This window comes from Danio rerio, chromosome 6 (genome assembly GCF_049306965.1).
Source record: "Danio rerio strain Tuebingen ecotype United States chromosome 6, GRCz12tu, whole genome shotgun sequence".
Lineage (NCBI taxonomy): Eukaryota > Metazoa > Chordata > Actinopteri > Cypriniformes > Danionidae > Danio > Danio rerio.
The window spans coordinates 56,759,781-56,787,095 of record NC_133181.1 but is presented as its reverse complement, the minus strand read 5'-3'; the positions used below and the strand labels follow the sequence as shown (position 1 = coordinate 56,787,095).

The 27,315-nt window shown below is 37.4% G+C and overlaps 2 protein-coding genes and 1 long non-coding RNA gene across 10 annotated transcripts in view; 1 reads left to right on the top strand and 2 right to left on the bottom strand.

Moving 5' to 3' along the window:
• The window catches only part of LOC141386380 (uncharacterized), a 161,905-nt gene that overhangs the window by 6,292 nt on the left and 128,298 nt on the right, over positions 1-27,315 (bottom strand). The gene's annotated exons all lie outside the window — the stretch shown is intronic.
• Positions 246-26,655, top strand: hyal1 (hyaluronidase 1). Of its 8 annotated transcripts, none has more exons than XR_012407433.1 (8): positions 6,718-6,793; positions 8,597-8,697; positions 12,381-13,199; positions 16,967-17,056; positions 21,696-22,315; positions 22,649-22,740; positions 23,830-24,314; positions 26,045-26,655. XR_012407433.1 is itself a non-coding variant. In NM_001039997.1 (7 exon segments), coding segments are annotated over 4 exon segments (1,350 nt in total). In that variant the 5' UTR covers positions 6,755-6,793; positions 8,597-8,613; the 3' UTR covers positions 22,053-22,315; positions 22,649-22,734; positions 23,825-24,496.
• fhit (fragile histidine triad diadenosine triphosphatase) lies at positions 5,296-6,645 on the bottom strand. The gene is given in 1 exon segment (NM_200740.1): positions 5,296-6,645. A coding segment is annotated over 1 exon segment (453 nt). The 5' UTR covers positions 6,590-6,645; the 3' UTR covers positions 5,296-6,136.

Here is a 27,315-nt window from a genome sequence, read left to right as displayed (position 1 = left end):
TTCGCATAGCAATATCCGTGATATTGCTAGACAGCCCGCTCCCGTCCCAAATTAAACCCGTTACCGACCGCTCCCGCGATTTATTCGGAAATTTATTCCCGCGGCTGTCCCCGCGCCAGATTTCTGCGGCGCGGGAATAAATTTCCGAATAAATCGCGGGAGCAGAACTCTAGCACGGAGCTCCATAAACAAACAGCACGCGTCGCGTTTTTAACGTGACTTTGCACGCGATAAGATAAAATATCCAGTTAACCTGATACAGTACACGCGGTTACAAGTAACAAATCACAACTAAATACATTTGCAAGCTAGAGTCAACGAGGCAACAACTTTAACCGCACGTACTTACACTTGAGAAATGGAAGAAACCCATCCTGATGTCCATCAGTAAGTTACTGATCCTTCCTTTAACAAACGCAGATGAAGTATTCTTTGTAGCATGTAGCTTCCAGAAGTTTCCAGTAGTTTCCAACTGCTTGGCTATAATGCTGAGGTTTCATCTTTGGGTAGAGACTCAATATATCCATCTGCAATGTGACTTCAATCGACCGGCATGTTTGTGTGCGTGTGTTTGTGGGTGTGTGTGTGTGTGTGTGTCTGGGTTACTGCGTCAGAGGGCGGGGCCTCAGGTTTGAAATCTCCCGGGTTTGCGCGTGCACGTGAAAAACTTTGTTTCGTTCGTACGTCATGGCGAAACACCTAATGAGTCGGTATCAAGGCGACTCGTTTGAAGCACTATGAATCGACTCTTTTATAGATGAATCAACAGTTTTAAACACTGTATTCTTACAGATTTAAGCCTTAGCTGGATACTTCACTTCACTTAGAGCTGTGTTACACACTACATGGAGGGGAATTTTCAAAAACCCATAATATGGGCTCTTTAAACATTTAAGTTATCCATACTTAAACATTTAAGTTATCTGTACTTAAACATTTTAAATGATCTGTGTTTAAACATTTAAGTTATCCATACTTAAACATTTAACATTTTAACTTATCCCGTACTTAAACATTTAAGTAATTCAATGAAGAGACCTCATTTGGTCAACTGAATTTTGTCGATTTCTCATTACTCAATTTCCTCAGACCATGTGAATAGACTCAACTTATTAGGGTTTACAGTGTTTGACTGTCTGTGAGAGAAGCATTTGCATTATGTCTATGAGGCAATTGTGACACTATAGTGAATTAGATTTTCAGAAATTTTGATGCACAAACTTTTTTTTAATTAAATTTAAGCTAAAGAGTCTTCATTTCCTTTCATGCATATTGCTGTTGTTATCAGTGGAAGCTTTTCTGAGCACGAATGGGCGAAATGTGCAGACTACAATCCTTGGATCTGCTCAGCACAGGGACCAGCCCAAATTACAGGCTTTACAGACCAAGAAAGCTATATTTGCTGCGTTTAACTCTGTGAACGGTTTCCCATAATACACCACTATGCAATATGATGTATGGCGTGTTTGTTAATCTTTAATCACTCAAGCAATGACTTCAGTTGTTGAGTAGTTCTGCATGCAGCTGGAGTGTTTTAAGGGTGTTACCCACTAGTGTAACTCTCAGTTCCTCATTTGTTAATTTTAGATCTTTGTAAGTAAAAATGTGCTTTTTTGTCTGAGCATTAATAGTCTGTAGATGCAGTTTTGCCCATGTTATTAACAAAAATGACATGCAGCATGGGAAACAAACAGCATTTATAACAATGCATTATTATTATTATGAAAATTAACCATGATTTAAATGTAGTAAAAGTGTAGTAACCATGTTTTTGGCTCATTTTTTTTTTTTCATTTCATTTCCTTGTCGGCTTAGTCCCTTTATTAATCCAGGGTCGCCACAGCGGAATGAACCACCAACCTATCCAGCAAGTTTTTACGCAGCGGATGCCCTTCCAGCCGCAAGCCATCTCTGGGAAACATCCTTACACACATTCACACACACACTCATACACTACGGACAATTTAGCCTACCCAATTCACCTGTACCACATGTCTTTGGACAGTGGGGGAAACCTGAGTACCCGGTGGAAACCCACGCGAACGCAGGGAGAACATGCAAACTCCACACAGAAACGCCAACTGAGCTGAGGCTCGAACCAGCGACCCAGCAACCTTCTTGCTGTGAGGCGACAGCACTACCTACTGCGCCACTGCTTCGCCCATGTTTTGGCTCAGTGATTAAAATTAGATTAACAACAATTTTACTATTAATACCATAGTTGAATTATTATTACATATATGTAATGTGTGTATTTATATAGCGCATATATCATACACCCAAAGCACTTCACAATCATGAGGGGGGTCTCTCCACACCACCACCAGTGTGCAGCATTCACTTGGATGATGTGACGGCAGCCACAGGACAATGGCGCCAGTGCGCTCACCACACACCAGCTATTGGTGGAGTGGAGAGACAGTGATACAGACAGTTTGGTGAATGGGGATGATTGGGAGGCCATGATGAGTAAGGGGCAATGGGGGGAATATGGCACCGGGGTTACACCCCTACTCTTTACGTGGAGCGCCATGGGATTTTTAATGACCACAGAGAGTCAGGACCTAAGTTTAACGTCTCATCCAAAAGACAGCACCCACTGACAGTATGGCGTCCCCTTTGCTGTATTGGGGCATTTGGACTCACACAGACCACAAGTTGAGCGCCCCCTGCTGGCCTCACTAACACAACTTTCGACAGCAACCTAGTGTTCTCATGTGGTCTCCCATCTAGGTACTGACCAGACTCTGCTTATGCCAAGTTCAGACTGCATGATTTTAACCCCGATTGTAAATCGCAGACAGATTTTAAGAAATCGCCGTCAAATGCCTGAAATCACAGGTAAATCGGTGCTCGTTTCAATCACACAGTAAGAACTACACTGTAAAAAATAAATTGTTGAGAAAACAGAAAAAAATAAGGCAACTTGATGCAGTAAGAACTTTGAGTTGTCTCAACAACTGTTTTTTAGTTTTTCTCAGTAACAATTTTTTGTTCAGCTAACATAATTTTGTTTCTTTATGCAATGTTGATTATTGTATTTTACTAATGAAGATATTCTTGTCACATCAACTAAAGCAACAGTAACTGCTATTGAGTCAATACATTTTTTTCTGTTTAGTGGATGATTTTTTTTCAAATTTGCAAAATAAGTAATTAGTTCTAGTTAGCATATCATAGCAGTTAGGAGTTTTTAATCATTTTACTTAAAAATGAACACAAACTTACTACTTTATCCATTCATTTTACTTTGGCTTAGTTTCTTTATTTATCAGCGGTCACCACAGCTGAATGAACTGCCAACTTGTTCAGCATATGTTTTACAGGGTATGCCCTTCCAGCTGCAACCCAGTACTGGCAAACACCTATGGCGGAAACCAGAGTACCCGGAGAAAACCCACGTGAACACAGGGATGCCAACTGACCCAGCCAGGTCTCGAACCAGCAACCTTCTTGCTGTGAGGTGACTGTGCTACCAACTGCGCCACTGTGTCACCACTCTTTCAAGCAACTGATAAACAAACTTAGTTTTCGATCGTCACGTCACGCAAGCACAAATTATTTAAATATCAACATTTCTGTTCAACACAAAAATGTTTGTCCAGAAAACTCAGTTAAACATGTAGACATAACATTTAGCGAATATTGTTGACATAACATATATTTTTATGTAATCAATTCGTATTCACAATTCTTAGTATTTATGACAGAAAAAGTAGTGTGCTGAACAAATGGTGATTTTGTTTTTTAGAGTGTACCAAGGACGCCATATGAGAGAATAGCCGATGAGTCGCCGATGCCTGTGAGATATTTGGCATGCTAAATATCTGGAGCTGTCGGCGATTCAAATCATGCCGTGTGAGTTTTGAATGAAAATAACATCAGCGATTACCTACAGCCAATGAGAGAGCAGCATTCACTAGCGTGATTACCTGCAGGCCAGCGGGAGGTTGAGGGACAAATTAAAAGTGCTCATTTTCAATTTATTTGGACCCAAGAAATGGAGATAAAACTGTATATTTGTCAGGAGCACCCGTGTCTGTTTAACCAATATCACAACCAGGCCGAATAAAATATAAGTTGAGGAGAAATTGCTAATTCCCTTCAAACCCAGGTGAGCAAATATGTACATTTTTTTTAACCAATTAAAGACTCATTATGTACTTAATAACAAAATATATGCTACCTGTGTTTGGTTGTGAGACGTAGCTTGGAAAAAGTTGTCAGCGATTCTCCTTTTGTAAAGTCATGCAGTGTGAAACTCCCCGATCCATCTTGCAGTGTAAACAAAGCAGCGACAAAACGCCAGCCCAGATAGTCATACAGTGTGAAAACATCTGACACGACTACTTTGAAAATCATGCAGACTGAACTCGGCATCAGCTTCAGTGAGTCTTGAGCTGCAAGATCAGACTATTGATTACCATGGTTTTTTTTCTACAGTAAGCCTAATTTTTAAGGCATTCATTTTTTAATGATTATTTACTAAATTATTTCAATATATATAAGCCTCAGCGTTTACAATGATAGAATACTTAAAGATATATTAAATATATGTGCTAAAATAAGTAATTAATTTGGCAATACTCTTTAATCGCAGCGTTTTGTTTAGTTTAATTATTCATTCATTTTCTTTTCGGCTAAGTTCCTTTATTAAATTAATCCAGCATATGTTTTATGCAGCGGATGACCTTTCAGCTGCAACCCATAACTGAGAGATGCTCTCTTTCGCACACATATATACGGACAATTTAGCTTACCCAGTTCACCTATAGCGCATGTCTTTGGACTTGTGGTGGAAACCGGAGCACCTGGAGGAAACCCACATATGGGGAGAACATGCAAACTCCACACAGAAATGCCAACTGACCCAGCCGAGGCTCAAACCAGCGATTTTCTTGCTGTGAGACAACAGTGCTACCCACTACGCCATGCTTAGTTTAATCATATATATCAAAACACAGGCCTGTAGCCAGCCTATTAAAAGGGGTGTTTTTTTTCTCAATAAGTCGACCTTTTTGCTGTTTTTCGCCTCATTTTCTGTTAAATTATGAGGTTCAAATGATGCATTTTAATGAGATTTTAGGCACTAATTTTGCTGGATTAGCTTGCTGGGTGGTGATCATAACAAACTTGATGCAACAAAATATTTCCTTTGTTTTTGTCAAAGTGCTTAAAAAAATACTATTTTACCACAAAGTGTTTTAAACTGTACGTTATTACAGTTTTATAAATGATGTAATGAGATAACAATTTTAAATTAGCATTTTTGAACAAAGAAATATGAAAAAATAGTTTGTTTAAAATAGAAATTTATTATCATTAATAAAAACAAAAACAATTAGTAAGTGTAGTTGTTATAAATTAAAAACGATAGCCTATAGATAAAAAAAAAACTAGCCAGCTCATGTCCTCAGTTTTTTTTCTCTTTTGAATAATTTAAAATTAGATTTGTCTTAAAGCCTTCTTCTGTGGGCTCTATGCACAGTATAGGGTTTAAAGCAAACAAACTTCCAGTGAAAGCTTAATGTTACTATATTCAATTTCACAGCGATGTTTTACAGCATCGATGTTGTAATGTAATACAATACATTCAGTTAAATAGACTTAAGCATTCTTCATTTAGTTGTTCAAGCGTAAAACAAGGTGAAAGATGTGTAACCCCTAACGCCGTCAGTAGCAAGTCTAACACAGAAATTCAAAATACTAGGGTAAAATATTTTAAAGACAACAGCAATTCAGAGTAATTAAGTAAAACACCATGACTATTAAACAGTTGTTGCAACTATATTATTACTAAACCAGTTACTAAAATATAATGATTTGTTCTTAAATCAGAGTCCTTATTGTTCCAAACGAAACATCTACAGTATATGGCGGAACATTATGCCCATGCTAAGAGAACCTGTCGATGAAAATTAAAAAGCTTAGTTGGGAGTTTGTAAATATCATAATAATACCAGGATTTTTATGTTGTTTTTTTTAGAATACATCAATCAACAAAATTTTTTATTTTAAATAAATGGTCATAAAAAAACGTAGGAACAAATTTCGATTTGTTGAAGTTCTCTTTGAAGTTTTCTTAATCAACTGCATGTCTTGCAACCTTCCAAACAGATAAAGCACTGCAGACACATTAGCTGAAGAGGCTGCGTAATTCACTGGCCTCTTTAGCCATCTCTTCTTCAGATCTCCATTGAGAAGAGTCATCCTCGCTCTCCCGGTCATGTTTCTGGAGCTCATCATAGATGCTGTCATTCTTCTCGAAGTCTCCAGCCTTCCTCGGCAGCACGTGGACGTGGACATGCTTCACTGTCTGTCCCGCCTCATGTCCGTCCTGTACGCAGATGGTGAGGGAGGAGGCCTGGAAGTGTTTCTCTATTTGACTGGAAACTCTCTGCGTGGTCATGAACAGATCCGTCACTTCATCAGGACGAAGATCCCGAAACCTCTCAACGACGCGGAGAGGACACACGAGAACATGACCAGGCACGACCGGCTTTCGGTTGACTAGGGCGAAGGACAACTCCGTCTTCAAAAACACAGCCGAGGACTTTATGATGTGCTGCCCGAAGCGAAACGTCGCCATAGTGGAGAATCAATTTCTTGACACATTTACATTGAAATCGACGTTGTACGCCGGGCGGACCGACGCCGTTTGTGAACGTCACTTACGCTCCTCCGTTGGCCCCGCCCCTCTTTCCCATAGGTCCTACCAAGAGAGCGTCACGAGTTAAGCTGAAGCTGTTTATTTATTTTGTGAATGAGCGATACATAAAGGTTTACAGCATAAGTAAGTACATTTATTGGCTTTTAATATATGTATATTTCATATATAAGCATTGGCAGTTTTGGCCACATTCTCCGTATTTACCGGTTTTGACACGCAAAGTCGTGGTTCCTCTTTTTAACTCATTCGTAATTCTGTTTCAGAAGCATACATAGTATGTCATGTCCATTCCAATCATGCTTTGATTAAATTAAGTGTATTGACTTAGAGTTTTTGTGTAAAGTTAACATGGTAACAAACTATAGCATAAAAGTACCGTGGTAATACCATGTTTTTGGGCTTGCTGTAGTCGCACACCACCCTTACAACAAGTACAGATGCAAATATGTGGAAGTGGAACTGAAAATCATCATAATGCAGGCCCGTAGCCAGGGAGGGTTACTGACAAAGGTCCAGAATTTGTCCCATACAAGAGCTCATTTGTCCTAGTTTGCATGGTATGCCATCATAAATAGTAAAAAAAAACCATAAAAGGTGAAATCTGACTTAAATGAAGTCATCTTTTCTCTACGGACCTACTTTATTGTTGTTAAATAGATAAAACATTTTACAAGGAACCTAACTTCTATTATTGAAAGAAAAAATGACCAAATTTTAATAATAATTAGGCTATATTGTTGGTATACATGAATTTTTAAATGTTCTTTTTACAAGAGAGGCTAGAAAAATCCTTAAGCTCTACATTTTTATTATTAGTAGTATTAGTATAAAAATTATTATCATTTTATTTATTTATTTTTAACTGTTCAATATTCAAATGGGCAAATTGTGAAAGTTGAGGAAATCTGAGGAAAGTTGAATGTGCTGCTTAGTTTTTTTATTTGCACAATAAATGACAATAAGCTCCATTTTTTTAAATTCATAACTTTTTGATATATGTATCAAATTAATGACAGATGTAATACATTTGTATTTTAAAAATAAGTCTTTTTTACTTTAAATCTTTAGGAAATATTTTTTATATTTTGTACATCAAAAAGTGTGATTATAATGATCATCCAACAAGCTAATCCAGCTAAAAAATAGTGCTTAAAATGCCACTAAATGCAGTGTTTAAACCTCATATTTAACTAGAAAATCAAGTTAATAACTGCAAAAATGTCCCGTTTTGGGGAAAAAAAGAACCAGCCCTTTCAGCAGGCTGGCTACAGACCTGTAATCTACTTCTGTTTACCATGTATATACTTAGAGTTTTTGTGTAAAGTTAACATGGTAACAAACAATAACATAAAAGTACCGTGGTAATACCATGGGTTTTGGGCTTGCTGTTGTCGCACACCACCCTAACAACAAGTACAGATGCTAATATTGTGGAAGTGGAACTGAAAAGCATCATAATGTACTTCTGTTTACCATATATAGATGCTTTTTTATCATGAGATGGATTTACTGTCATGATAACAGCACATCTTTACCATAGTAACATGTCTAAAATGATAATAATGTTAAATATTAATATTAATAATTTTACTTTGTAAGTTATTGTCATTGTAATAATCTAATCTTTGTGCCCGCCTCTGCTTCTTAGAGAAGTAAAATAATCCTGTACATTATAAAAGCACGTTTCAGGGGTCACGCATGCACACGCACACTTAATGTAGTGTTTCCTGAAGTGGATGATTATTATGGATAATGAGTTGTTCAGGATAAAGTATACCTTTGTTCAAAAAAAAATTGCCTCTCATCATTGAAATTACCTTTTAAATTAGACTGTAGCTCGACTTCATTTCCATTTAAATTGCCTTGGCTCATGTAACATCAGGTGTGGAGCAGGATGCTAAATGTTCAGCGTTTCCGTCATTGCAGGTTCACCTTTTCCTGGGATGGACAGGTCTGGACGTCGAACATGTCTTCTGATGGTGTTCAGCATGTGTTCTGCATCAGTTCTCAGCCAGCCTCTAATCAAGGTTATTATAGTTTTGCAGTTTTTATTTCGATCATATTTTATAATTAGCTGTATATTTTAGGGGTGGCACGGTGGGTAGAAAGGTCACTGGTTTGAGTCCGGCCTGGATCAATTGGCATTTCTGTGTGGGGTTTTCATGTTCTCCCCATGTTGGTGTGGGTTTTCACTGGGTGCTCCGGTTTCCCCCACAGTCCAAACACATACGCTATAGGCGAATTGGATAAACTAAACACGTTCCGTAGTGTATGGGTGCATGTAAATGCAAGTGTGTATGGATGTTTCCCAGTACTGGGTTGCAGCTAGAAGGGCATCCGCTGTATATTTGAATGTATATTTTAGTTTAGTTTTCATCAAAGGTTTTGTTAGTTTTACTTTAGTTATTTTTTTGCACAAACATTTATATTTAGGTTTTAGTTTAGATATTCTGTAAGTTTTAGCAATTCTTGTGTAAAGAGATGAAAAATGTAATTCTCAAGTGGTTCAAAACCTTCATAAGTTTTTTTTTTTCTTCTGTTCAAGATACAAAAGAAGAAACACAAAAGAAGATATTTTAAAGAAAGCTGAAAACCAATGAGCATTGACTTACATTTTAGGACAAAATACTATGGAAGTCAATGGTTACAGGTTTTCAGCATTTTTTTAAAACAACTTCTTTTGTGTTCAACAGAAGAAGGAAGCTCAACTAGATTTTGAACAAGTGAAGGGAGAGTAAATGATGATAGAATTTTCATTTTTGGGTGAACTATTTCTTCAACAGTTAACAGAACACTTCCAGTGTCGACCAAAGCAAAGTATAGAGTTTGAACAGTTTATAGCAACAAAAAAATGGTCTAACAAAACCGTGAATCTAAAACTAAAAAGTTCAGATGCAAAAACCTCTAAGTGCCCTCTGAAATGTCCAATGGAAAGGAGCATTTTTTCTCAGACTCCTATGTTTATGTTGAGTTATTTTATTTTAAAGAGTGTATTCTTTGCCATGAACTATATAGAAAATATGTTTTTGTATATACAATTGAAGTCAAAATTATTTTTCACAGTATTTGTTATGATATTGTTTTTTTTCTGGAGAAAATCTTATTTTTTTATTTCGGCTAGAATGAATTTTAAGGTCTAAATTATTAGCCTCTTTAATCAATGTATTCTTTCGAATGTCTATACAGACCAAACCACGGTTATACAATAACTTGCCTTGTTAAACCTACTAGTGTCATGAAAAATATCTAGTAAAATATTATTTACTGTCATCATAGCAAAGATAAAATAAATCAGTTATTAGAAATGAGTTATTAAAACTATTATGTTTAGAAATGTGTTAAAAGAATCATCTTTCCTTTAAACAGAAATAGGGAAAAAAAATAAACATGTGGGCAAATAATTCAGGAGGGCTAATAATCCTGACTTTAATCATGTAATCCTGCTCTTTTTGACTGATGTGTTTTGCTGTAAAAACGCCATCTACAGGCGTTTCTATAAACAGCCGCAGGTCGGATTTTCCACCACAGAATTAGTGTTCATTTACACAGATTATTTCATTCATTCATTCATTTTCTTTCTGTTTAGTCCCTTCATTCATCAGGGGTTGCCACAGCGCAATGAACCACCAATTTATCCAGCATATGCTTTTTACAGTGGATGCCCTTCTAGCTGCAATCCAGTGCTGGGAAGTAACCCATACACACTCACATTCACACTCATAAACTACGGCCAGTTTCATTCATTCATTTTCTTTTTTGGCTTAGTTCTTTCATTAATCTAGGGTCGCCACAGCGGAATGAACCGCCAACTTATCCAGCATATGTTTTATGCAGCGGATGGCCTTCCAGCTGCAACCCATCACTGTGAAACATCCATAGACACTCATTCACACACACACTCTACGGACAATTTTGCCTACCCAATTCACCTATAGTGCATGTCTTTGGACTTGTGGAGGAAACCGGAGCACCCGGAGGAAACCAAGGTTATAATAGTTTTGGATTTTTCAATAGTTTTAGTTTCTATTTCGTTTTGACTTTTTGTTTTCAAATTCAGTTAGTTTTAATTAGTTTTAAAGGCGGATTTACTACTTTTTATTAGTTTCTATATTTTAAAAATGTCTTAGTTTTAGTTTAGTTTTTATTAGTTTCAGTATTAGTTTCAGTTTTTTTCTAAATATGGATATTTGTTAGGTGCAAGATTCAAAATCAACATAATTAATGTTGTTTAATAAAAACTCAGTCATACATTTTCAGAGAACACATGAACACTATCATCTAACACTACCATCTATCCATCCTCAAATTCAAATACAACAGCAAAGATTCGTTCGAGATCGCGATACAGAAATGAAACCCATTATTGGGCACAAATGCCTTAAAGTAAGAGTTTTCAGTCTTTGTATTTAATGCTGTCACCGCACTGCTGTCATGTCCACTCGTTGTTTTTGTCGCGGGAGCAACAGCGAGGATGACTAGAGAAGAACCGGCTCGATCTGGCCAGTGGCAGCAGGAGACACAAACACCTGCAGCGAGGATTATATTTACTTTTAAAAGGCTTACATTAAGATTATGTATTAAATACAGTTACAAATACGAAAACGAAGGAGGTTTTTGCAATAATTTTAGTTAGTTTCAGTTAGTTGGAGCCTGGGAGTAACGACTGATGACCAACTAAACTTCTCTGGACAATTTTCTAGAACTGCTCGATCGTGCAGATTCGCACTCTTTAACATCAGAAAGATCCGACCCTTCCTATCTGAACATGCCGCTCAACTCCTTGTTCAAGCTGTTGTTCTCTCCTGACTGGATTACTGGAACTCTCTACTAGCCGGGCTTCCAGCTAACTCTATCAAGCCTCTTCAACTGCTTCAGAACGCAGCAGCACGGGTGGTCTTTAATGAACCCAAAAGAGCACATGTCACTCCGCTGCTCATCCGTTTGCACTGGCTGCCAGTTGCTGCTCGCATCAAATTCAAAGCTCTGATGTTTGCCTACAAAGCGACCTCTGGCTTTGCTTCTTATCTGCTCTCACTTCTGCAGATTTATGTGCCCTCTAGGATCTTACGTTCTGTGAATGAACGTCGCCTCGTGGTTCCATTTCTAAGAGGGAAGAAATCACTTTCCCGAACTCTCGCATTCAATCTGCCCAGTTGGTGGAATGAACTCCCTAACTGCATCAGAACGGCAGAGTCACTTGTGTCTTCAAGAAACGACTAAAAACTCAACTATTTAGACTTAGTTTTGCTTCTTACACTTTACACACCTGAAATTTGCCTACAGCACTTATTCATTGTTGCTCTTATAGTTGTGTAAATTGCTTCCTTGTCCTCATTTGTAAGTCGTTCGTTAACTATAATAACCCTGGAGAAAACCCACACGAACACGGGGAGAACATGCAAACTCCACACAGAAATGCCAACTGGCCCAGGCCAGGACTCGAACCAGTGACCTTCTTGCTGTGAGACAACAGTGCTCACCACTGAGCCACCGTGCCGCCCTAATTTTAATAATTTATTTTAGTCTCCTAATTATGATTTTATTTCATTACAATTTTCAGTGACTGTTATCCATTTTACTTAACTTGAGTTTTTCATTTATTATGATTTTTTTTTAATTTTAGTTCACTAAGTGATAATGTGTTTTGACCAATAGCTTTAGTTTTTGTTTACTAAAATAACCTTCAATCTCATCCCATCTCCTCCCTCAGCTCCCGTTTATTTCCATATGGAACGCACCAACAGAGCGCTGCAAGTCTCGATTTGGAGTGGAACTGGATTTGAGCGTCTTCGACATCGTGCACAACCCTAACCAGACATTCATGGGCGACAACATCACTATATTTTACTCCGATAAGTTAGGAAAATATCCCCACTATGGTCCTAACGATGAACCGATATATGGAGGTGTTCCTCAAAATGCCAGTCTGAACGAACACCTAAAGAAAGCAGATGAAGACCTGCGCAAAAACATACCGGATCCTGAATTTCAAGGACTGGCTATTATTGACTGGGAGAAATGGAGACCACTGTGGGAACGTAACTGGGACTCTAAGGAAGTCTACTGGAAAGCTTCGAGAGCAATAGTGAAAGCCAAACATCCTACCTGGAGTCCGGATCAGATAGAAACTGAAGCTGTAAAGGAATTTGAAGCATCTTCCATGGCCTTTATGGTGGAGACATTAAAACTAGGCCGTAGAGAGCGTCCTGGAGGATTATGGGGGTTTTATGGCTTCCCTTGCTGCTATAATTATCAGTATAAAAAGAACGAGACTTACACGGGTGAGTGTCCGGCTCTGGAGATGAAGAGGAATGATAAACTGGCCTGGATGTGGAACGTCAGCTCCGCTTTGTACCCTGATATCTATCTGGATCTCGGACTTCGGGGCCGCGGTCAGGACATTTTGCTGTACAGCAGGTATCGGATCCTGGAGGCCATGAGGGTAAGGGAAAAGACCACCCATCAGATGCCCTCCGTTTTCCCCTACGCCAGGATCGCCTTCACATACTCTATGGAGTTTCTCTCACAGGTCAGAACAGAGACTCTTATATAACTAATACTATAACTAGGGATGTCCCAATCAGGTTTTTTGCCTTTAAGTCTGAGTCATTTGATTTTAAGTATCTACCGATACCGAAACCAGTTCCGATACTTCTATAATACATAAAAAAGAACAAAGAAAAGTAAAGGAACAGATCCAGATCCTTATGTTTTATTTAATTTACATTATTTGAACATTCAACAACTCTTTTAACAGAGCACTTCTGTGAGGTAGCTTGAACAATCAAGTAATAAATAACATCAAATCTTCACTTTTCGACTTAAAATATATAAAAAATCAAATATAAAAGCACAATTACATTGTAAGCTCCACTTTAAAGTAATAGTTCACACAAAAATTAAAAAATTGATCATTAATAATCAATCCTTTACTTTCCCTTCACTTGTTAAAAATCTGTAACCGCCGACTTTCATAGTATTTGTTTTTCTACTATGGAAGACAATGGTTAGAGGTTTTCAGCTTTGTTCAAAATGTCTTTGTTGTGTTCAACTGAAGAAATAATCCCATAAGTGTTATTATAACCACTTGAAGGTGAGTAAATAGTGAGTAAATTTAATTTTGGGGTGAACTATCCTATTAAATTCACAAGCTTTTTGAAGCAGGGTGAATTCTGAGTGGCTCTCAGTGTTTTTATTATTCATCAGTTGAAAAGAAATGGTTTGGAGACTCCAACAATCAGGCCTGGATTGGCTAATCGGGAGGACCGAGAGAATTCCCGGTGGGCCGGTCTGTTTTTTGGCCGCGAGGGCCGGTGTCCCTAGCTCCAGAATCTGTTGCTCTCAGCAGTCACACTTTTTAAAAATTATTTATTTATTTACTTGACCACAGCCTTCTTATTCATTATTTTACCGCAGCTCTGCTCTTTTTATCTATTTTCTCGTAGCCTCGTGAGCAGGATGCAGCCTGCAAGGATAATGATGATATAACTAGATAAGTCACCATTCAATGTACAGCTGTTGTGGTACAGTGGTCAGCACGTTAGGTTATAACGCCGCCAATCCGGATTCGGCCCTCGTCTGAGTAACATTTTTTTTTTCATTTTTATTGTTAAGACATATAATATTGTAAGGGTTGTTGAACCTTTGAAGTTCTAAAACAGCTGTTTTCTCAAAAAAAGACGTGTAATTAGAAACTGAATTGGAAATGACCTTATTTTAATATAGTCAGTGGGCCGGTCTAAGGCTTGAAACTCCAGGGCTGAAAAAGAGTCCCACTCCGGCCCTGCCAACAATGACTAAAAGAAGTAAATCTTCTGCCTTTTTAAATGACTAAAAATAAACTAAAACTATTTTGGTGCTCTTTTTGGTCTACTTTGGTAACTTTTTATGCTCTGATTTTTAAAAAGTGTTAAAGAGCACTTGGATACATTTAAAAGAGAATTATAATTTCACAGGATGCCTAATAATTTGTCCATGAACCTATAAATAAACAGGATTACAGCCAAATGATTAGGCCTCCTGTATAATTGTAATTATTTTTCAAATATTTTCCAAGTGCTGTTTAACACTTAAAAAAGAGTTTTATAATTATTTTAATAACTGTTTCCTTTTTGTTTTTGTCATGATGACAGTACATGATATTGTACTCCTTACGCTCGATTCAAATGGGGCTTCAGCGTCAACACTTGACGGAGTGCATGTCTAAAGTTGGGGCTGACGCGATTGTCATAGCAGCGTCAGCCAATGAAATTAGCCCGCAATCAGCTACTGTCTGAGCTGGGTTATTTGCATAAAGCGATCTGGGGTGCGTAAAACCACTGTTAGCCAACTAAGGTCGCAAGTTGTGTCGTTACAAATATAGTTTGCTGATTTGGTGTTTCCCAAATCCATTGTTTCAACAAACATTCGCAAGCTGCATCGCAAACGAAGAAACATAGTTCCGGGCTGTGTTCTATTCCCAGTTATCCCCGCTATGTCCTATTCGTTTAGAACATTCTAACATTTAAACTTGGAATTATTTTATTTTAAAAAGTATTAAAGTCATCTCTCTTAGGTGTAATTTGCTTTCAAATAATTTTTACAGATCATTTTTGCGATCTTCATGTTTACAATTGCGCTCCCTTCGTGGTGCACTTTGATGTCATTTTGAACACAGCCGTAGCTCATGACGAAAGCTATAGGTGACCTATTATTTAAAAGTGGAATAAAGTTTTCAAAAACGTGTGAAAAAAAACATAGCATACATTAATGCTTTTAATTTATAGTAGGTTATTTATTAAGTATCTGTACTGTTTATGACATGGGTCTGTTGGTTGGAACTTTTCTGCAGTGGTTTGCATGTGTCAAACTTTAAAAGTAGACTTAAAAAAAATCCTATTTAATAATAATAATAATAATAATAATAAAAAAAATAAACATCATCATCATTATTATTATTATTATTATTATTATTAAAGTAGGATTGTTTTCATTTCCTAATAAATAAAAAATATAATTTCTTATTAAATAGGCTCATTTATTTATAAGATTTATATATGATGTTAGAATACACTTTTGTAAGTGATTTTATGTTAATTTCGAATAGACTATGGAATATTTTCAAAACAATTTGTAAAGGAAACTCTATGTATGTGTTAATTACATACATTTCAGTTAATATGGGAAATAAGTGTAAAACAATATAATTTGCATAAAGAAATGATGGGGTTCTTCTCTAAAGAAGTTGTTACTCCACCCCCTTTAGAGCATCATTATGGGTGTTTTACATTATAACTAACGTGGTTCAAATGATGGATCTGCGACAGAGAAACTACGGGTATTGGGAAACACTCGTCACTACATCGTTCTTTTCCCATATGATATATCAGCCGTGAGTTACATCGTTGTTTGGGAAACTCACCCCTGATTGGTTAATGCTTTCGTTGGCACTTGAAAAGTTAAGAAATCCCCAACTTCTGCAGCGGCGATGGATACACAATTCAGTGCAACAACGCTTGATGTCACTCCTTCAAAGTGAATGGGAAACATGGACGCTGACAGCCCGTGGGAATGGGGCGTTAGATGTCAAGATACTAGTATTCAGCTTAAAGTGCATTTTTATAACCTGCCTATAGGTTAATTAGGTTAACTAGGCAAGTGGGTTAAATAGACAAGTCATTAGACAACAGTTGTTTGTCAGTAGACAATAAAAAATAATAATTGACAAACAAATAATATTGCTCTTTGTGGTTAATCAGTTATGTCTGCTGCTTTAAATGTTTTAGAATCTTTAAACTCTGGTAAATACAATTTTTTTGTGTGTGTGAATTAATTATGTAATAAGATTAACTGGTCACACTTTACAATAGGGTTCATAAGTTAATGTTAATTAATGCATTTACTAACATGAACAAACAATGAACAGTACATTTACTACTGTATATGTTCATGTTAGTTAACGTTAGTATATGAAAATACAGTAGTGCATTGTTAGTTCATGTTAACTCATGGTGCATTAACTAATGTTAACAAGCATGGACTTGGATGTTAATAATGCATTAGTAAATGTTCAATTATGATTAATAAATGCTGTACAAGTGTTGTTCATGATTAGTTCATGTTAGTAAATGCATTAACTAATGAACCTTATTGTAAAGTGTTACCGATTAACTATGCTACCAAATGTTATTGGTCTTCTTTCTTCTTATTGTTATAGAGTTGAAACATTTATTATTACCACTTTAAAGTTATGGTAGCTATTGCTTTTGATTGTGTTGATCTAATTCTGTTTCATGTGTCACTCAATGCTGTTTTCAGGATGACTTGGTGCACACCATTGGCGAGAGTGTCGCTCTTGGAGCCTCCGGTGTCGTGCTGTGGGGAGATGGAAACTTCTCTCGAACAAAGGTTGACTGATGTTGATTACACACATGCACGCATATACTTCTGATTACTGTATGCTAGTGGTAAAGTGGCTGGCTAGAGAACTGAAGTGCGTCAAGTTGTTTTAAAAATGACACATATAAGGGTTCTAGGAATCTGTGGTTCCATTATAGAACATTCTTGGAACTTTTTCACCTGCACTCCTAAGTAAAACAAGTTGATCTTTGTAAAAATGTTCATCACGCTAAGAAAGAAATGGATTACCGGTCAAAAATTCGGGGTCAGTAGGATTTTTTAATGTTTTAAAATAAGCTTTTCCTGCTCACCAAGACTGCGTTTATTTCATGAAAAATATAGGACAAATTGTACAATTGTGAAATGTTATTGCTCTATAACTGTTCAAAAGTAGTTTATAGTTTTATTTTATAATGTATTCTAGTGGCTCAGTTGGTGTTTCTGTGTGGAGTTTGCATGTTCTCCCTGCGTACATGTGGGTTTCCTCCGGGTACTCCGGTTTCCCCCACAGTCCAGAGACATGTGGTACAGGTGAATTGGGATGGCTAAATTGTCCGTAGTGTATGTGTGTGTGGATGTTTCCCAGAGATGGGTTGCGGCTGGAAGGGCATCCGCTGCGTAAAAACTTGCTGGATAAGTTGGCGGTTCATTCCGCTGTGGCGACCCCGGATTAATAAAGGGACTAAGCCGACAAGAAAATGAATGACTGAATGTATTCTAGTCATTTTAAAGATGAATTTTTAGCTTCACAGAATTCACATGATTCTTCAAAAAACACTCATATTAATTAATTATATTAAGAACTGTTGACTCATATATTTACTTACTGCTAAAAGCCTCTGTTGGAACTGTTGAATACTAAATAATGCAAGTTTGCTCATCTGTAAACTCTTGATCACTTCAATCGACCAGTTATGAATGTGAATATCGTCTCAAATGGCTTACTCGTACCCTCATACTGCCTGTTAAACATGTGAACTCTCATATGTCAGTGACAATGTTGGAAACAGTCTGCCTGGAAATAAATCTCAGTTCTTTATATATGGAAGGGGAAAACTGTTGTTTACCGCTGTGATGATTAGCACTTACGGTGATTAACTAATCATCTGAAATGCTGGGTTTTCAAAAGTGTGTAGTTTATGGCATGTGTCCAAGAGATTTTAATGTCAGTTTGTTATTGTGGGGACTTAATCATTAATGAGGACTTGATGTGGCTTTATAATTGAGGTAAAAGTGTTGAAAGTGTTACAAGTTAAAGAGTTACATATAGTATAAGCTCTAAATAATTTTTGGTAATTGAATATGTGTGTGTGTGTGAACTGAATGATCAAACAGACACAAAGTTTGACATTAAACCTTTATAAATCTACAATTAAAATAAATATGTTGGTGTGGTACTAAACTAAAACTCCAATTAAATAATAATACTAAACTAAAGCAATGAAGTGGCCATGATATTTTGCTCAGATACTTTGTTGACTCTTGCGCAGATATTTTGTATTTGCCAGTAATCCCATAATAACAGCCAAATATCAGCCTAATCTCTATAAATATTGATCTGTATCTGGTTATTAACTCAATTTTATTCTGATTGTTTTATTACTAGACATTAGACTGACATTTTTGCATTTGTGTCAAGCAATAATTTTGAATATTCATATACGTTTGCATTTTGGGGAAGATGTTGTGATATAGTTGAACAAATTTTACTCCATTTAAAGCTGTTATGGTGCTTGACCAAACATATTTTTAGTCTAAATTTGTTTTTAAATATATAAATAAATAATCGACCGAAAATTCAGAATTGAATGATTAAACAATATTGAATTATTTGAATAATTTAATGTTTAAATCTGAATAGTAAAGAGCAGTATTGGGCTAACGCATTAAAAGTAATGCAAATTTATTTAATTTTCTTGTTGGCTTAGTTCTTTTATTAATCTGGTGTCGCCACAGTGGAATGAACCGCAAACTTATCCAGCAAGTTTTTACGCAGCGGATGCCCTTCGAGCCGCAACTCATCTCTGGGAAACATCATCACACACATTCACACACACTCATACACCACGGACAATTTTGGCCTACCCAATTCACCTGTACCGCATGTCTTTGGACTGTGGGGGAAACCGGAGCACTCGGAGGAAACCCACGCGAACGCAGGGAGAACATGCAAACTCCACACAGAAACGCCAACTAAGCTGAGGCTTGAACCAGCGACCCAGTGACCTTCTTGCTGTGAGGCGACAGCACTATCTACTTCGCCACTGCTTCGCCCGTAACGCATGTTATGTAATAATAATCAGGGATGTCCCTATCAGGTTTTTTACCCCCCCCTGAGGTATTTGATTATGTATATCTACCGATACTGAATCCGATTCGATACTTCTATAAGACATAAAAAATAATAAAGAAGAGCGAAGAAACCGATCCAGGATGTTCTTTATTTTTTTTTTTATTTACCTTTTTCAAGCATTCAACAACTTCTGTGAGGTAGCTTGAACAATCAAGTAATAAAAACCATCAATTCTTCACTTTTGGACTTTAATGCAACAGTAAATGTTTAAAAAAAAAGTCTAATATAAAAACGTCGTCATCAACTTTATAATACCTCCAGACCGCAGACATACTCATGTTTTCCCGCTTCAAGCTGCTTCCATGTTCTACTTTGCCAGCATTTAACCAAGAGCATCTCTGCTACAAAGGGTTAGAGTCTCTATTTCAGAGGTGGATGCACTTTCAGCCGCAAGCCAGTACTGGGAAACACCCATATGCATTCATTCACACACACACACACACACAATTATACACTACGGAGAATTTAGTTTATTCAATTCCTCTAAAGCGCATGTGTTTGGACTGTGGGGGAAACCGGAGCATCCACAACCAACGGCAACACGGGAAGAACATGCAAACTACACACAGAAATGGCAACTGGCCCAGCCGGGACTCAAAACAGCGCCCATCTTGCTGTGAGGCAACAGTGCAAACCACTAAGCCACCGTGCCCCCACATGGTACTTTTTAGTTTAATTAATTACCATTTCAAAACACACATTCAATGAGAAAATGCGCTGCCCGCAGGAACATATAGAAACAATTCATAGATATATACACTAGATATCGCATAGGGACCCTGAGCATGCGTCAATAGCGCTGCCACATTGGTACAGTGCTCCCAGGAAAAATGTCATTCAATCGCACTAGTCAAAACAGTGTTATTACGTAAAGATGCGGGACTTTTGCGCTGTCTACGGGTGTAGTAACGAGCAAACAAAGAAAACAAAGCACAAAGGCAGAACATTTCATAGGTAATATTCAGTTTTTTTCTGTTTTTAAATGTTCTGAACTTTTTTACACAGGTAACGTTATTGATGATAACAGTCATAACAGTCACTGCATTTACCATAAGGCAAAGCAGCTCCAACTCGCACTAAACACTCGGCTTATGCTAGTTTTGTTGAATAAAATCAGCAAACAATGCAAAAGAAATATGACAACGAGATGCTGCGCTGCCAGAAACTTGTATTATTGTCGGCTAACATTAGTGAAAGAGTCGTTCGGGGGATTCATTCACAAACGAATCGCTCCCTCCGTCAGTATGAGAAGTGAAAGCAGGAGAGGAGCTGTGTTTCAGGACACGGATTAGATTAAATTTAACAGGGAGGGTGGATAGTATATTTCCATACACACAAACACAAGCTTTTTGTCAGGAATGCCCATGCGGTCACTGATCCATCAATGTAGAAAAGTGATGTAAAATTATAATTTTCGTGATTAGAAACAAAAATTACATACTAACATCCAGGAAAACTCCCGATCATAGATATATGTGTATATGTGTATATCTCTGGCTTCTGATGGCTACAGTCCTCCACTGTACCTTGGTCCTGCATTCATTTCAAAGGAGCGCTACCCTGTAGCAAGATGGCAGCGCTATTGACGCATTCCGTCCAATAGACAACAACAGGCCAGGCGACATCTAGTGTATATATCTATGGAAACAATTTATGAAAAAGATAAAATAAAATGGCGACTCGGTGGCGCAGTGGGTAGCACATTCGCCTCACAGCAAGAAGGTCGCTGGTTCGAACCTTTGTGTTTCTGTGTGGAGTTTGCATGTTCTCCCCATGTTTGCGTGGGTTTCCTCCGGGTGCTCCGATTTCCCCCACAAGTCCAAAGACAGGTGGGACAGGTGAATTGGGTAGGCTAAAACTGACCGTAGTGTATGAGTGTATATGAATGTTTCCCAGTAAAAGGTTGCGGCTGGAAGGGCATCCGCTGCATAAAAACATATGCTGGATTAGTTGGTGATTCATTCCGCTGTGGCAAGCCCAGATTAATAAAGGGGCTAAGCTGAAAAGAAAATGCATGAATTAATGATAAAAGAAAATGAAAAAAGAAGAAAAAAAAAACATTAAAACCGTAAAAAGTAATGTTATATTTTTAGGCTGTAATTACTATAATGCATTACTTTCAAAAGTAACTTTCCTCAACACTGATTAAGAGCTACCATATTACATAATATGAACATCTTTTCTTAAATATTCATAATTGATTTGTTTTCCCTAAAATCTCGATGTTGATAAAACCTTCAGTTAACCACAGCAGAATACAACATCCAAACCCCTCTCTCTTTCTGTTTCGTGCAGAGGGCCTGTGAAGCGGTTCGGGATTATCTGGACATCACACTTGGCCGCTATATAGTGAACGTGACGGAGGCAGCATTTCTGTGCAGCAGGAAAGTGTGCTCTTCTCAGGGCCGGTGTGTCCGAAGGGACCCGAGCGCCTCAGTTTACCTTCATCTCAATCCAGAAATGTGGTCCATCATTCCAAGAGCTCAGCTTCCAGGTGCCATCACTGGCGGCCCATCCTATGTGGCTCACAGGAGGCTCTGGACGGGTCAAGAAGAAACCAGTAGATTCACAGACAGTTTCAGGTGCCAGTGTTTTCCTGGGTGGGAAGGAGAGCAATGTCAAAAACCAGTGCCTGTGGAGACTTTCACATAACACAAAGACTACTAGAGGACTGTAGTGGTTAACACTCAGGATGGGTCACTGACTTAACAAATATAAGGGACAACCTGACATTCATTTTATATACAAAGCAATGTTATTTACATAGCTCACTTCATACAGTATGGTAATTTAAAGTGCTTTACATAAACAAGAAAAAAAGAAACATAAAATACAAGTATAGGAGAACATTCATTCATTTCTCATTCATTTTCTGACGCTTTTCCGGGGCCGGGTCGCGGGGGCAGCAGTCTTAAGCCTGATTTATACTTCTGCGTCAAGTGACCGGCGTAACCCACGACGCATGCAACGCGCGTGGCTGTGCATTTATACTTCTGCGCGCTGTCTCTGTTGGTCTGCATTAACACTTCTGAAACGCTAGTTGGCAGTGAGGTGTTAATGGTCCCGCCCAGACTCGTCAGCGCTACCAAGCCGACCAATCACAGAGCCTGCGCTATGCTTTGTTGCGACGTGTAGTTAAATTTTTTGAGAGGTGCACGTCAGTCACGGCGACGGCCACGGCGAAGGGCTATGCGTCAGCGCCTTAGCATACGCCAGTGTTTGACGTAGAAGTATAAATCAGCCTTTAGGAGAGACCACCAGACTTTCCTCTCCCTAGACACTTCCTCCAGCTCCTCCGGGGGGATCCCGAGGCGTTCCCAGGCCAGCCTAGAGACATATGGCCTACTCACACTATGCCATCCGTACTGTGCCCAGGCCTGTTTCCCGGATCGTTTGAGAAGTGTGAGTGCGCTGAATCGGGCTCAAGCATGGTTCACTTGGCTGGCCCTGGCCCGGTTGGAAGAGGTGTGCCTGAGCGCGGATCACTTGGGCTCTTTGAGAGAGAGAGAGAGAGAGAGAGAGAGAGAGAGACACGCTCAGTCCAAAACGCGCCAAAGCCCGAAACTGAAAGCGGTACGTGACTTTTAAGGGGCTGTTTCATATGGATTTATTAATCATTCTTACTGTTCAGTGATCGCAAACTGCCGTAGTTTATTAAAGACGAGAACTCCTCACAGCATGACAGCTGCGCACCTTCAGCAGACCTCCTCATTCCTGCAGCAAGAGGGCTTTATGATTGTTTAAGAGCGCCAAAAGTGGCGGATCTGTCCGGTGAAATATCTGACTGCGTCACCGCATCCCTAAGGACTGTTTGGCGAAATATTGGACTGCATGTCAATGCATGACAAACGACTGAAACGATATAACTAGAGAAATCTCCACTGTGCTACTGGGTGAGAGCGTATGGCAAGCTGTTTTAGCATTTAAACCCTGTTCTGACTATCCATAAATATATTTAGAGATATCTCTAACTAGTAAAAACTCAGTTAGAGATATCTCTAATTACAATTGTGACTAATCAAAACTCTAAAAATTTAGAGATATCTGCAAATATTTTTCAATGGAAGTCAATGGAGGAATATGACTAGTCATAATATATTTGCAGATATTTCCAATCTGATTTCGTACTAGTACAATTGTAATTGCAGATATCTCTAATTGTCATTCTGAGTAGTGGAATTATAATTATGACTAGTCAAAACATAATTAGAGATATCTCTAAATATATTTATAGAGTCAGAACAAAGATTTAAATGCTAAAAAGGCTTGCCATAGAGAGTGCTTCTCACTGAACAGAGCAGCAGCGATGACGTAAGCGTGCTGAGGCCAGATATGGTGTGAGCGCGGGCCATCGGGGGAGACGGGAGGGGGGACAAGCGTGCTTTGGCCCGGTTCGAGGCAACTGTACCTAGTGTGAGTACGGCCATAGTCCCTCCAGCGTGTCCTGGGTCTTCCCCGAGGCCTCCTCCCGATGGGAAATGCCTGGAACACCTCCCTGGGTAGGCGTCCAGGAGGCATCCGAAACAGATTTCTGTTTCACCTCAGCTGACTTCTCTCGTTGTGGAGGAGCAGCGGCTCTACTCCGAGCTCCTCCCGGGTGTCAGAGCTCCTTAACCTATCCATAAGGGTGCGCCCTGCCAGCCTTCGAATGAAACTCATTTCGGCTGCTTGTTCCTGAGATCTTGTCCTTTCGGTCATGACCCAAAGTATAGAGAGGTAAGAGAAGTAAGAGAGTAGGAACGTAGATTGACCAGTAAATCAAGAGCTTTGCCTTTCGGCTCAGCTCCTTCTTCACCACAACGGATCGGTACATCGACCGCATTACTGCTGCACCAATCTGTCTGTCAATCACATGTTCCATCCTTCCCTCACTCGTGAACAAAACCCTGGGAAACGTAAACTCCTCCACCTGGGGTAAGGACTTTCCTCCAGATTATAGGAGATTGAGAATTAAGAGTTTTTTTTATTCATTTTCACCTTATTATAGGAGAACAACAAAGAATAAAAATGATTAAAAACAGATTAAAAATGTTTTAAAACTGGTTTTAAAGGAATGACAAAAGAAAATAAAGACATAATACATACAGCAGGGAAAATAAGCATTGAATATGTCATGTTTTTTCCTGGGATTAATATTTCTAAAGCAGCTGTTGACATCGAATTGAACCAGATTTGGGTAAAAACCAAGCATAAAAATCAAACAAAACAAAATTAGTTGTGTGTAATTACAATGATGAAGGGCAGAGGGTTGCTGAAGAACTATTGAGAGATTTCAGCTGCTGTCTGGGCTTTCCCTGTCTTTCTACACCTCCCTTTCTTCATTTGTTCAATACTTTTTCCCTATTTCATTTCATGACACATAACTTCATTTGTAAACCAATTAGATTTGTTTTCTTTGCATATATGGATTTCTTTCTTGGTTACCAACATCCGGGGAAAATTTCAAGCCAACAGCACCTTTATAAATATGTTTTCTGAGACAAATGGTGATGTGCTGCTCAATACTTATTTTTCTCACTGTATATACTGTACATCCCATATCAGAAGGCAAATGTGTATTTATATTGTTTTTACAATTATACAATTGTTTTTTATATTCTTGACAAGGTCTTGTTTCTTTTAGCTTGACTGGAGTTAAAAAATAATTTTAAATTAAAAAATATATATATTTTAAGGTGAATATGATTAAGAAACTCACATCTTTCCTCATTTTTTTTCTGCAGAGCAAACCACTGTTGTCCAATAATTAACCTAATTAAGCCTTTTAATTGCACTTTAAGCTGAATACTTGCATCTTGTAAAATAACTTATAAACTATTATGTACTGTCATCATGGAAAAAACTAAAGAATTCAGTTATAAGAAATTAGTCATTATGTTTATGAACTTTTTTCCTCTTCATTAAAATTCTAAATAAATATTTAAGTACTTGGGAATTATTTGTAAAATAATTAAATTTAACAAGAGAGACAATAATTTTGTCTTCAACTGTATGTACTTGAGATTTTAAGATTCAGTGTGTGCTAAAATGTTATGATGAGTTTGTAAAAAATCAATATGCAGTTCATATTTGAGTGTTTACATTAAATCTATGCAAAAACCTGAGAATTGAAAAACCAAAATGCATTTGGTCGATGAAAACGATGTGGGATATATGAAATAAAGTCTTTTTTTTTTTTTTTTTTTACAAATTGTGTTTCATCAGTGTGTCTACTTGTTACTTTTATTTCATTGTTCTTAAAATAGCTGATTAGCAAACACTGTATAGTTATGTATGTGTGATAAAGGATGTATTGTACATATTTAAATTAACCACACAGAAAAATAAAAAAATGTTATTTGACTTTTACTTGATGAAAATACCAGTGTCTGTGAGGCAAAAGCAGGTGTTTGATGGCATAAAAATATCCAAGCATCTACAGATTAATATATCCATGCAAGATACACAAGATTACAATTGTGTGTGAAAGTAAATGCAATAAATGAATACAAATGTATTATTCAAATTTAATAATAAAAATCACTATCGTTTAGATTTTTATTGCATAATTAATTCATTTTCCATTAACTTGGTCACTTTATTAATCAAGGGTCGCCACAGCGGAATGAACCACCAACTTATCCTGTATTTGTTTTATGCTGCAGATGCACTTTCAGCTGCAACATGGTACTGGGAATCATGCATACACACTCATTCACACACATCTTTGGACTGTGGGGGAAACAAAAGCACCCGGTGGAAACCCACGCCAACAAAAGGAGAACATGCAAATTCCACTGAGAAATGCCAACTGGCTCAGCAGGGACTCGAACCAGCGATCTTCTTGCTATGAGGTGACGGTGCTAACCACTGAGCCACCGAATCGCCACATATATAGTTTTATAAATGTATTATTTTATATAAATCTTCTTGATAAAGTCTTATTTATTTTAGTTTGACTGGGCTTTTTAAAAGTTTTACATTTTCAAAAAAAAAAATATTTTAAGGTCAACATTATTAAGAAATTGTTATGTTTTTAAAAAATTATTATTATTATTTTTCCATTATTATTTTTCTTTCTGCAGAACAAACTAATGTTGTCCAACCTAATTAACAAAGTTAAGCCTTTAAATTGCACTTTAAGCTGAATACTAGTATCTCGCAAAATAAAATGTGCTGTCATCATGGCAAAGACAAAACAAATTAGTTATTTGAAATTAGTCAATATGTTTACTAACTTTTTTTTTTCTCTTCATTAAAATTTTAAATAACCTTTAAAGTATTTGGGAAATATTTTTTACCTGAGATGAAACATTATGCAGTTCATATTTGAGTTTTTACATTAAATCTATGCAAAAATCTGAGAATACAAAAACCAAAATGCATTAAGTCATTGAAATTTGAAATTTCATTGAATTCTCATTGTATGTGGGATACATGAAATAAAATATTTGTTTTTACAAATTGTGAGTTAATATGTAATAGGCTTTTAGTTGTTGAGTGACTAGGCAACTGCAAGCAATCCATAGAAGGTGTTTGTTTCAGTATTTCATTGTAATTAAACTGTTAATCAGTTGAACAACCAAATAAATGTAACCAAGGACTATAAAACTGAGTGACACATGAGTGTCATTTTTTAATATTGAGATTTATACATCATCTGAAAGGTGAATAAATAAATTTCATTTATTGTATGAATATCATATGTCATTGTTTGGCTGAGAAAAACTTGAATATCTAGAAGATCTCTGTGAAGCAAAAGTAAGTGTTAAAAGCATGCAAGAAATGCAAGATTGACCCACTACAGTCAATTTAGTTAATCCAATTCACCTAGATAGTTATATAGTACAATTGACTATGAAAATACAATAAACAAATAATTATTAATTAATTTTTATAACATGTAATATATAAGTTAATTTTATAGGCTAATACA